The sequence below is a fragment of the Neolamprologus brichardi genome, chromosome 14, assembly GCF_056152115.1.
Source record: "Neolamprologus brichardi isolate AB-2024 chromosome 14, ASM5615211v1, whole genome shotgun sequence".
In the NCBI taxonomy this organism is placed as follows: domain Eukaryota; kingdom Metazoa; phylum Chordata; class Actinopteri; order Cichliformes; family Cichlidae; genus Neolamprologus; species Neolamprologus brichardi.
In genome coordinates this window covers 30,134,559-30,147,069 of record NC_142117.1, presented here as the reverse complement: position 1 = coordinate 30,147,069, position 12,511 = coordinate 30,134,559, and the positions used below count along the sequence as shown (strand labels likewise).

At 39.2% G+C, this 12,511-nt stretch overlaps 1 protein-coding gene across 3 annotated transcripts in view; it reads left to right on the top strand.

Annotated features, from left to right (window-relative positions):
• Positions 1-1,796: 1,796 nt before the first annotated feature.
• Positions 1,797-12,511, top strand: part of robo2 (roundabout, axon guidance receptor, homolog 2 (Drosophila)) — a 259,431-nt gene continuing 248,716 nt past the window's right edge. For 2 of the 3 annotated variants that reach the window (XM_087851100.1, XM_035910251.2), the window contains exon 1: positions 1,797-2,486. In XM_087851100.1, coding sequence (XP_087707226.1) covers positions 2,363-2,486 — 124 coding nt within the window. In that variant the 5' untranslated portion in view covers positions 1,797-2,362. The remainder of the gene's footprint in view (positions 2,487-12,511) is intronic. The other variant, XM_006796555.3, reaches the window with a different exon arrangement.

The following is a 12,511-nucleotide window of genomic DNA, read 5'->3' as shown; positions in this document are numbered from 1 at the left end:
TATAGCCTTAAAAGTGACAGTCAGTATTTTCAAGGTTCTTGCTATCCAGCCTTGGGTTAAAAGCTGTAAAGCCATGTGACACAATCTCTAACAAGGTGTCAGTGTAGACCACTTTCTATTTAGCACAAGCCATACCACATCCTTCATGTGTTTTCAGGTTGTCCTCCACTAACCGCTGGCATTGGAGTTACTTGTTGCTTAGGCTTGCCAGCTTCATTTAAATTTGGAGTCCAAGGAACCATCCCAGGCTTTTTATGTGTAAAAAAAAAAAATCTCTGAGTATTACTGCTTAACAAAAAAAGCTACAGGCATTTGATGAAAAAGTACTGCTTAGAAGCGTAGACATGCAACTAGATTTATTGTGGTATTACAGTTTGAGTTTGCCTTTTCTAGTCCCGATTTGCTTTTGTAATTTTATATCTCAATTAACAGGAGACTGTCGTACTTTAAATGATGTACTTTAGTTATTGTCTAATAGCCCGTAGAGAGACAAACATTGCACTTGTTTATTTCTCATTGGAAATGTGTATTGCCAACATTGTAACGAGATGTTACAAACACATGCTCCTGCTGGTGTCATCTCTTTTCTCATGTGCAGGGAGCTTAATTATAGTTCTTCGTGTTGTTGCAGGTTGTTATGAAGAGAAAGCGAGATAGCGTGAAGAAATGGGAAAAGGAGAGGGTAAACCATTAAAGACTGTGTGCAGATTCAGAATATTAATTTGTGCTGTGTATAAAAAAAAATTATGGACTTGATCATGGGTTTCCTCAGAAGCTGTAATTAGGACATTAAAGCCATGGTGTGTGTACGACAGCCTGTTCTTACTCCCCACTTGTGAAGTACCTGTTTTATGAACTTGGAAGCATACTGACCTTGGAGCTTTAAGATATCTAATATCTTGATCAGCTACACACCACCAAATAGTCAGAATAATCTGTTTATCTACTTAAGATTTAGTATTTTGTTTTTATCTGTGTGTCTGCTTAATTTAGGCACGTAGTGGAGGACCTGCAGTTTTTACAATTCTTCTAACTTAATTGTTAAAAGCTATACTGTAGAATACAGAAACTAGTTTCTTTATCTCAGTGAGCAAAATCGCTAAAATCATCAAGTGTAAGTTGTAGTTTTTGGGCCTATGGAGTCTAAAGCTGATGTGATCAGCTGTTTGCCCAGTCAATAAAAAGACAATCCAGTCACTTAATCCTCATTAGCTGTTTGTGAAGAGAAAATGGCAAATGTCCTCAGGTTTGGGCTTGCTGCTTTTTTCAGTTTTATGCAACACTAAATCAAAATATTTTTGTGTTTCGGACTGTTGATGGGGCTGACCGTACGCTTTGGAGGTGTCACTTTGGCTACTTAGTTGTAAACATTTCAACCCAAAAAAAATGTAAGCATTGCAAAAAATAAGAATAAAAATGTAGCTGCTTAGGTTTCAGATTGATTGAAAGATTTAGTTTGACTTCATCAGCAATGTTTCTGGGATGTCTGTCACAGCTTTTCTGAAGAGCTGTCACTAAAGGGGTGGGACAAGAGGTGAAATCCCTACAAATTCCCTACCAGAGTGCTCCTTGGTGATCCCTCCTCTTTTCTATCTGTTCTTCTTGCTCCTTTGCCCTTTAGATCCCTAGACCTTTACATTCTCAACAAAGAAACAGTCTCCATGCAAATTCCCTGCATCTCAACAAATATGGACCTTGTTCCTCTTCTGTCACCTTTTCTCACCATGCTCCTGTGTGCTGTTTACGGTATCAGACAGCCTCAGTCAAACACACCCACGGAAACCCTTTGCCACAGCGCTGAAGGTGGATTGTGCTCCCACCTCTTGTTTTCTCCACGATGTGAAGCTCTAAGCCAAAGACAGAGCTCAGAGGAATGAATTCCTCGTGAAACCCAGAGTGAGGAGGGCAGGAAATAATTCAGCAGCAGCTCCAGCAGCAGCATCAGCATCGATAGTGGTGGCAGCAGTGAGCGTGAGAGAGACTGAGAGAGAGGGAGTGTATGTGTGTGTGAGAGTGTGTGAGCAAGCTTGAGTGAGAGCGAGTTCCTATGCACTGAGCCGAGCGTAGCTGAGCCGTGCCGTCGCATGGCAAGCTGTGTGTTCCCCTTTGGTTCCCGCGCGCTCTGATCAGGCAGAGCTTACAGAAGGGAGAGATGTGGCTTCACTCGGATCTCCAGCGTCAGTGAAGACCAGCACCCAGCCTGGGCATCACACAGCAGCATGGTAGGACTAGAGACCCACTGCTGACACCAGCGTGACTGATGATGACAGCCCACGCGTGGGTTACCATGCGCCACAGCCGCGCCGCTCTAGGAGGAAACACAGCCATGTGAAAGTGACTCGGCTGCCAGCAACTCTTGGACATGTTTTCCAGGGCAAAGTCTGGATTTCTTTCTGTTTTGAACTTGTTTGTTTTTCTCTTGGTGCTGTCTGGCTGCCCCGAACTCACCTATCAGGCAAGGACTAAAGGCAGATGGAACAAGGGGGGTAAGTCATGATGGGCAACCATGATTTCGATTTATTTTGGTTATTAATTGGAATATTAGAGTAGTGTCATTGAAATGACCCATACCAGGATATTTTATAAATGAGACATTGGACATTTGCCTGTGATCTTGTGTGGGATAGTGTTAAATCTCATCACAGACTGACGTTGCCTTTAAACACATTTGGAATAATACAACTGTGGATTTAACTGTCATGCTTCTTTTGCAATAACACACTCTGGTAGAAGTGTGTGCAAAGAAAGTTTACCCTTTTTTTAACACAGAACAAAGTGATGACCGCTTACAACCACAGAATGGTAGCTCCCAACTTTTCAGAGCTAGCCATTGAATCGCTGTCCAATGCTGAACACAGAGGTTAACATTTTTCATAGATGGGATTTTATTTTAACTGTCTAGCTGTGATCTTTTAGATTTTTAAAGATCCAACTGGAAATCCCTTCCCATACACGCACACCCTTCTGTCTCCGTGTGGCGAAGGTGTGTTGCGTGAGATCACATTTATCTTTGCACCCTGGAATGTTTGGTTGGCAGGACATGCCACCGGTGTCTTAGGACTGTGATTTTTGGTTTAAAGACTTAGATCACTAGTCTTGAGGGGAGGTGTAAATAATTCATCTCAGCCCCTCCGTGGGAGCGGTCCTCTCGCCTCTCTTGTAGCATTTAATCCCCTTTGTCGGATTAAAGGAACCTCTAATCTTAGTGCTAGTGCTCAGCGAGAAGGCTGAGAGATGCTCCCTGCAGCCTATCGGCATTGTTAGCACTCAAGGCTCATGCTCAGTGGGTGTGTGTCTTCAAAGAGGCAGTGTCACCACTGTGATCTATGTAATGATTCCTTGTTACTTTGCTCTTTTTCTGCCTCACCCACTCTCCACTTAAAATTTCTTGAAATCCAGCTCTTTCACACCCGCCTTGTACATGAACTTCTCACTGAGATGCATCATTAGCACCCAGCAGTTCTAAATTAATGACTTGGACCAAGCTTTCAGGTCACTAATACACATTTTTAAAAGAATATTAGGTAATGAAAGAATTTCTCTTTCCATTTCCAGTACCTCTCACGTAAGTCGCTCTACATATTCACCGTTTAATTTTTCACGGTTTCAGCTATTGGTGTATTTTCAGCCCAGTTTTGAATCACTTGAAATGATAAAGTGTGCTTAAGAGTAGAGCTTGATTTTTTATTTTTTTTGCAAATATGAATTAGCAATCAGTAAACCAAGAGTAAAAGCAGTTACAGTATGAAATCCCAGCTATCACTGGCCTCTGGTGAAATGGAGGGCAGTGACCTCCCACGGTGTAATTAGGCCATAAACTCCATCCCTGTCTGTGCACTGTTGAACAAATCATTCCACAGGCTTGCTCTTAATTTTAACCTTTGTGGCTTAATTATAGTTTTGTGACAAAAAAACTAATGTTTCTTCATATTTAAGATAAGATATGTGTGGAGTTAAGAAATGTTCATGGATGCCGTTTCATTCGCTGTAAAGATACTAGTTGTGTGTAATTTTGTGTACGTCATTTGTGTACCATCACAGTGTAACTGGATTTCTCACATGATCATATAATTTGCCAGAATTATTTAGATTGTCAACATTTACCCTGCTGTTACTTATAGCTAAGAGTCCTTTGGAAAAAGGTGTGCGCACTGCATAGTTTTATATGTTCAGACTGAGTTTCCTGTTGCAAAAATACAGCATGAGCAAAATATAAAATGATATAAAAAACATCAAAAAAACATCAAACTGACCCAATACATTGAGGTTATTGGCCACCCAATATCTTATGAATGTCAGACACTCGCCATCCACCTTCCAGAGGAATGAAAGCTGTTTATAGAAATTTGGATTCCACTAGGGGCAAGTTGTCACAGTGGAAAGGTGATCAAAACTCTCATAGAAATATCTCAAAGCACTTCTGCAATCTAAGGAGACTGGCTCCCATATTGTGATATTTCACTGCATGAGCTTTGCAGCTCCGCTGAAACACCACTGCTACTGTTTTTGAGTGAAGGAAAAAAAGACTATAATATTTTTCTGCCTCCTGTGATAAGTGGAAAAAGACTTGCGTTGCGTTGATTTGGGTTGCATTGTACTGTAAAGGTTGGCAACTGAAAGAAATGTACTGATATAAAACTGAAAGTCTGTAAGTTAGAACTTCCAACAAGAAAGTCCATCCATCCATCCGCTTATCCTTTTCAGGGTCGCGGGGGGCGCTGGAGCCTATCCCAGCTGTCATAGGGCGAGAGGCGGGGTACACCCTGGACAGGCCGCCAGTCTGTCGCAGGGCTAACACACCGAGACAGACAACCATTCGCACTCACATTCACTCCCGCATTCATACCTATGGGCAATTTAGACTAATCAATTAACCTATCCCCACAAACTGCATGTCTTTGGGCAGTGAGAGGAAGCCGGAGTGCCCGGAAGGAACCCACGCAAACACGGGGAGAACATGCAAACTCCACACAGAAAGACCCCGGCCTGATGGTGGAATTGAACTCAGGACCTTCTTGCTGTGTGGCAACAGCACTAACCACCGTGCCACCGAAAGAAAACCCATTTATCTATAAAATTACAGCAGAAAAACTTGCATTGCATATTTTTGCTGTCAAATTTCAAACGGACTCGAGCATCGGGCTTTGCTTTGCAGCTCAGCGTGGCTGTAGTCGATATTAGAGGTGCGAGCTTCTTCCCACAGATTGATGTCTTAGTCAGTGGTATTCTTTAGTTGTTGCTTTAATCGTTTGCCTTAAAGGTAAGAGTAGTTAACCCTTGTACCTGCTCGCATACCACTGATGGGTATTTCACTTGTCATTCCTGCAAGTTGCGAAATTTCTTTGTTAATTCATCCATTGATCACCACATGACCTCTAATCTCTTTCTAAAGGTCTATCATATTTTAGACATAGATACAAGCTAGCTATGATAACTTATAAAACAACCTTTATCTTTATCTATATGTTGCGTTGCTTTTATCTGTTCCGACATCCGACTTCAAAGGTAAAAAGAACACAGACTATTCCCGACTGCCACCTAGCATTATGACAGAAGAATGTGACAGAAGTGAAGGCTTTTTGTAAACACATATTACTAGTAACTTTTAGCTGGGTTTAGAGGTCAAATCAGAACTGGTTGGTCAGACTTGTTAAAAAATCTTAAATCAGTGTTGTCCAATAAAACTGCAGTCAGAGCATCTTTCAGCCATCTTTCCGCAGCCTGGTTTGTGCTGACGGTGTTTAGCCATTTGATTAACACCATGTGTACAAGGTGTGCTGCTGTGTAGGTAAAAATCAATGGTTAAACATTATTTGCTTTCATCCAATCTCCAGAGAGTGCTTGTTCTGAGTGTCTTGTGATCAGGAAAGATTCCACTTACTTCCTATCCATGATGTCTGACACGACACTGGAGAAAATCCAACAAATTACTGTTCCTTCATATTCTTACACCACCCTGCAGAGACATCCTCCATAACTAATATCACACAGGCACCCAGATCAGGGACAGTAGAGATTGAACTGAGCCCAGCAGTGGGGGAGAAATCCAATTGAATGTATTACAATCCCACCAAACTACAATAAATGGTAATGTGAAGACAGTACCAGGTGGAGAGACGCCTGGCTGTGTTAACACAAAGCTATGAAGACAAATGATATTTGGAATACTCCAGGTTTAGAGACGGGTTCACTTTTTGTAATGTTTTCAAAAACTGATTTACTAAATGGGGGGCCTGCTGAGGTGGTCAGCGATGAACACACATTAGAGAAATAACACACACTCCAACAACAGAGTATCTCTGGTGTCTGGGATGATAGTGAGAGTATCAGATTTATAGAGCAAGAGAGGAGATGGGGAATTAATATCATCACTTCCTACTCACACAGGAATAATATGAAGCCTACAGATCAACAGCACAAATTGCTTGCTTTATCACTGTGTTTGCACATGCTCTGCTTTATAACTGTGCAATTAGTAAGTGCTGGTCAAGGCCGATCAGTCCATTAGAAACAATAAAGCGATCATCTGAAAACGTTGCATACAAAACAAAATTAGCCAAACAAAATGACCTTTTTACAGATTTATGTAGGTAGGCACCCTAGTTTTAACAGACACACGCTGTTATGGGATAATTTGTCTGTTTTGCACATATCAAATTCATACATTCAAATTATGAAAATACACGTTCATACCTTACTGACATGACACTGGGATATGGATAAATTAGCTTCTATCAAGAAAAAAATGACGCATCACTGCATAGGGATGGTAAATACATTAGAGGGTAAAGTATACAACTGGAGCCTGAAATATCACCTAATGACCAACCACCAGCGACAAAACAGGAAATGATTTCCATTAAAATCGGATAGGTGCATTAGTGTTCTTACTTTTAGAGTAGTTAAATGTCCCAGGAATCCACAGGGTAGAGGCTTCTGGCACAGTTTGACCTGCGTGCAATGTGGATGGAGAAGATTAGAAAGTCTTGCTTCAGCAAGTTACTGCAAGTTTATTGTTTAAAGGATGTGTTGCAGCTTGTGGCCAGACGACAAAAAAAAAAAGAATTACTCCTCTCTCATATACTTACACTACCTACTCTATAAATCAACCATTTTCCAGACATTTCCGCTAGAGAAATCAGACACGGGCACATCAGTGGGCTGAGCATAGAGATGCATTTTGTAGTGTTTCCTTTTTCCCCCCACATCTTTGAAATCCCAGCTCATGCAAACTTTGTCTCTGTTGGCTTGCTCACAGTTATGAATAGAGTGAAATCACAAATACTCCCCGAAAGTTTAATAGTTATTCTTTATTTACTACCGACAGCCACCACATTTAACAGCTCAGTTATAAGGCAGAGCTCAGCTGACTATTCAGCAGCAGAGACTGCCCGATGTTGTCGTGTTTATGCTGTTTACCACAGTTCATGACCTCAGTGTAGCATTTCCATACGAATTTGATAGAAAGAGAAGCATTTATTTTTGGAAGGTAACAAAAGTCAGTAGTATGAATAATAAATGATAGTATTGAGAAAGCATGCTTTATGTTGGTACTGTAGTAGATTTAGTCTTCCGTTTTCCTCAGAATTGGGTCTATTTTTTTGTGAACCAGTCTTTATGTAAAATTGCTATTAATGGATATGCCTGAACCCCCAATGTGCCAGTCATGCCGTGGCCCTAGCAGGAAGTCAGAGCTGGCTGCAGGGATAGAAATATTATACAAACTAATGGGGGGAAAATTAGGCAACAGCCTGACAGGAAAATTAAATCACTGTCATTATTTTTACAATTAATAAGCTTTGACTTGTGTCTTGGGGCAGGAACACATGAAGGACTCGCACGGAACAAGCAAAAAAAATAAAATAAATAAAAATCACTCACTATCTGTTCCTGTGACGTTTTGCTTGTTTTGCTGACATTCTGTGACTCAGTTTGATTTCATTATAGAGATTTCTCTGAACAGTTTTCACCCTCTCGTGTATGCTAATGTGAAAATGTAGGCCGAATTTTCAGTTCTGCTAAACACTTGATTTTATTTTAGAAAAAGAAATGCTTACAAGACAGCCAAGCAAGTACATCTGTAATGAGTGAAGTAGCTCTCCTAATTACGCAATCATGAAAAAGGCTCGAAAGGCAAAAAAATATGCCTGCTGTTTCTTGTTCATTCCAATTAGATCATTAAGCTGTGTGCCACTGCAAGTTCAGAAGAATCGTTTTCTCAAATGTACTTGCCTTATGTACGCCTACATGTGGTTAGGAAAAAAAAATGCATTTGTACAAGCTGAAAAGTGTGGGCGAGATTACAGATACAGTGGTAACAGGATTGAGTCAACATTAGGTAAATGTTGTTGCTACCCAGTTTAGAGTGTTAGAGGGTTGAAGATAAATGAAAGCAAAGAAAATTATTATTTTATGCGTTCTGACGCTGCTTTCTTTACTGTAATGTATTTTTTTAAACATAAAGCATACGCAAACATACACATACAAAGGTAAAAAATTCAACATTGTTATTGAAATGCAAATTTTAGAAGTAAATATATAAACACATCTATCGCTGTTTTAATTTGTGATTGTGTGGGTGTCGCAATTTGCCGTGCAGTATGTGTTTATTTATATTATCTAACAATCTTTGTGTTGTGACTCATCGGGTTGTAATGAGGGACTGAGGCTATTCATTTATAGATAGGCCAGTGTTTTTTCTCTCTTCTGTGTGAATAGGAGTTTGTCTCACTGTAGTTCGGCCTTCAGACGAACACAGAACTTGTTTTGAACCTTCATCTTTCTTTCACCATTTTTTTTTTTTATTGATGGGTTTTTATGCCACGAATCTTGTTGCAAGAAAATTGCCCGCTTTTGTCACTGATTTGGCTTTTCTTTTTACACCTATGGGAACAGAAGGATCAGGAAAATTGTGATCTTTTAATGCTTGTATGGGTGTTTTGAAAGTGATTTTACAGGTTAAATACAGTTAGGTACAGACAGACAAAGGTAAGGACATTTGTGGGATAATAGAATTCAATAGTAATATTCAGTTATCTGTCATTCCCATTTTGGTATGGTTTAAATAACATGTATGAAAATGTGCCACTAATTTTGCTAATGTGACTTTGGCTGCCAATCAAAATAATAATCCATCTGTCTGATTAAGTCATCTAAATATTATGCAATTAAATGTGTCAGTCCCTGTGTTGTTGTTGCCCCTAGCTATCTAAAACTTTTAAGTGAAGGGTTTATTACTTTTGATAAACCTGAGGAAGAGTATTTACTGTGGACAATTACAAAGGAAGAGGCAGTGAAATAACTAATTCTGTAATGGGTAAAGTGCCATCACTGTACTTATTGCTCTTTTGCCACTTGCCATGTAAACAGCTTAGCTTAATTTCCACATTCTAGTCTTCCAATGAAGCTGACTTCTAACAGCAGAAGAAATTACGCAGTACAATAACAGTGTTTGTGAGTAAATTTCACACCGTAAATATGACAGCTTAGCTTGACGGATAGAAGAGGGCACATTTTATAGCTGCAGATCCTTTCACCCTGTCGTTATCTGACTTGGCTACAGCCACGTTGCAGAGTATCTGCTTGATCACATGTGAAGATGGTCCAAGTATAATAGTGTATGCATGATTGCTTTACTGCACACAATATCCTTTCCTCTTGCATCTCGCTCTCTCTCTAGCTTGGTCTCTAGAGATGATGATGGCTATGATGTGATGATTGTGACGAAACGCAAGTTTTGCTGTTTAAACTTTGGATTTAAATATTGTATTGCAGCAGAAAAACTGTGCTAGTCAGCAGAGAGTGTGGAGAGAGTGTAACGCCTTACTGTTCAAGGTAATTGTATTGTAGGGATTCTTTATTATTTCTTTGGAAATGTCAGGAGCTAAGCTCTAACATCAGAGTCTCTGGCCAATTGAATTTTCCTACTGTTGCCAGGAAGATGACGCTGTCACGGTCAGAAACAGGAATCCTTCACAAAGCATGTCAGTAGACAGAACTACATCTCAGTAAGCTTTTCTTTTCTTTCTTTCTTTCTTTCTTTCTTTCTTTCTTTCTTTCTTTCTTTCTTTCTTTCTTTCTTTTTTTTACCTTATCTGTGACTCTCTCCTCCACTCTAACTCACTTTCTTTTGATATACCTCCTTACCTCTCTTTGCTCTCCCCAATAAAACTTTAAAGAGATAAGAAGCTTTTTTCTATTTCAGGGTCACCATTAGCCTGAATAATGCATTGACAAGAGAAGAGCAGTTTGAGTTCTGTGGAGGATAGAAGCACAGCCTTCAATTAAATTATACATCATTATCACAGCTGGCAAGCCTGGTGCGACCGTACCCACTCCATCCTCCTCTAAATGTTCCATGTTACTGTCTTGTCCAATATTGTGTGTCAAGCAACAGCCTCTTCTTGTGCCAGCATAGAGCTGGGATGCAGATAGCACCGCCTGTGTTGGTTAGAGGAGCACATAAAAAAATGGGAATAGTCTAATACAGCAACTTAACTGAAAGTACCGGAGTGGTGTTATTCTGACTTCCTGATTACGCCCATCTTTAATGGACCGTGGCATCCAGTTTGTTAAGTTGTTCCAGTCAGTCTGTAAAATAATGCAATATGCAGCAATATGTTTAAATAAAACGTTAAAGCAATCTCCTGTTTGTTTGTTTTTTCTAAATTTCCTGCAGTGTGTCCCTGAGTAGTGTATTTGAACCTGTGACTGCTAATCAGTAAGGACATTTTAAGAATTGGATCCATTATTGTTTCTAGTCTGTTTCATTCTCGTGTCTGTAAAATCTCTGCCAAAGGAGGGAATTTCTTCAAATTTGGCACAAACAATAAGTTTGTCTAAAAGATAAATTCATTAGAATTTATGGACTATGGTCGACAGTAAGTATTGTTGTGACTTTACAAAACCCATTTTTGTCCCACTGTCACATCTCAATGAGTGGCACACATTATCTGCTATCATGTGTGACATAAGCATAAATGACATACTGCGTTTTTGTTTTTTTTAACTGTTGTTTTTTGACTGCAGCAAACACAACAGCTTTTAATATGACACCAGGCATCTCTTAGCTGTACATTTGTGGCAGCTAATTGCTTCTTTCGTAAAGAAAATGTCAAATGTAAAGATCTTAAATTGTTCACCAGCATATTAAGAAGTCTGAGCACTCATTTGAACAGCATCTTGGACAATAATCTGTTTGCAGGTACAACAGTGGATATTTTTATTGCAGATTTATTAATGCCAGTGGCTTTTAAAAGCCACTGTTGTATAAAATGATAACTTTCACTGTACATCTTACTTGTAGAAAAACCAAAAGCTGTAGTTGAGAAGGACATTCTCTAGTGTGTTATTACCTGCCCTATATTAGTGCTGCATTATTAACATTGTCCTTAGCCCACTAGTTAATTAACCCCAAAGACCTTAATTTACAGACGAATAATGCATAACAATGGATTAACTTCCTGTTCTCATTACTAAGATTGATTGATTAAAATCACAGTTGTGTTATCGGTCATGCTTAAATATGAACATATTATCAGTGAGTTGCCATTATTGAGCTATTACTAGAAATTAACTCTAGCGTACTGTATTCAGCTTTCTCATATTCTGACAAAGCTGGTACGTTAAGCAGTTTTGACTATACAGACATGACTTCCGCCCTTTGTGAATTCTTTCAAGTCAAGCCGTGTTAATACAGTTTAATCTCAGAGTTGTCTTGTGATTAAATATTTGTAAAACACCATATGCCGTACCATGGTACTGTAGAATTAGGTGTCATTAAAAATCTACGGAGTGTCATTAGGCAAGGGAACTGAAATTTTAATATTTTCATTAGCAGTCCAAGTTCTAATAACCAATCATGTTTCCTCAGGCTACGTGCATAGTGAATAAAACAAACAGAATTTGCCAAATAGCTTTTTTGAAATTGCCAGCTTTAATCTGACTTCAATTTGACCCTAGTGGATAACTGATGTGTTTCCTGGCTGAATGCTAACATTTCAAACTTACAAATTATACAGTCTTATATGCGTTATTACGAGACAAAAATAAATAACAAAATGCAGCAAATTATTTGTGGAAATGTTTTTCGTTTCTCTGTTAAAAGGAAAAGCAGCCTTAATAGCAGTCTTGTTAAAAAAAACTGTCCTTTTTATATATGTACCAAAGTAAAAAAAAATCTATCTGCTTGTGCTCATACTCAGTTTTAATACCATATAAAATTGTAAAAAAAAAACATCCTTCTGAAACAGGACACTGTAGCACTGCATTTTTGTTGCATTGAGCTCCTATTTAGTGCAGCATTATTTCTCTGTGCACTTTTGTGTCACTGGATTAGTGTGTTTATAGTCCAATTTATCATGTTGGATTTACCTGCCATGAAAAATCTCTCCCTATCTCTGAATATGTAATGGCTCTGCTTTGCAAATACACCGAGATGAATATTAACAAGTGGTCTCTGCAGTCTTCCAGCTGATGCCCTGCAAAGGTTTTAGAGCGTGATTTCTTGCAG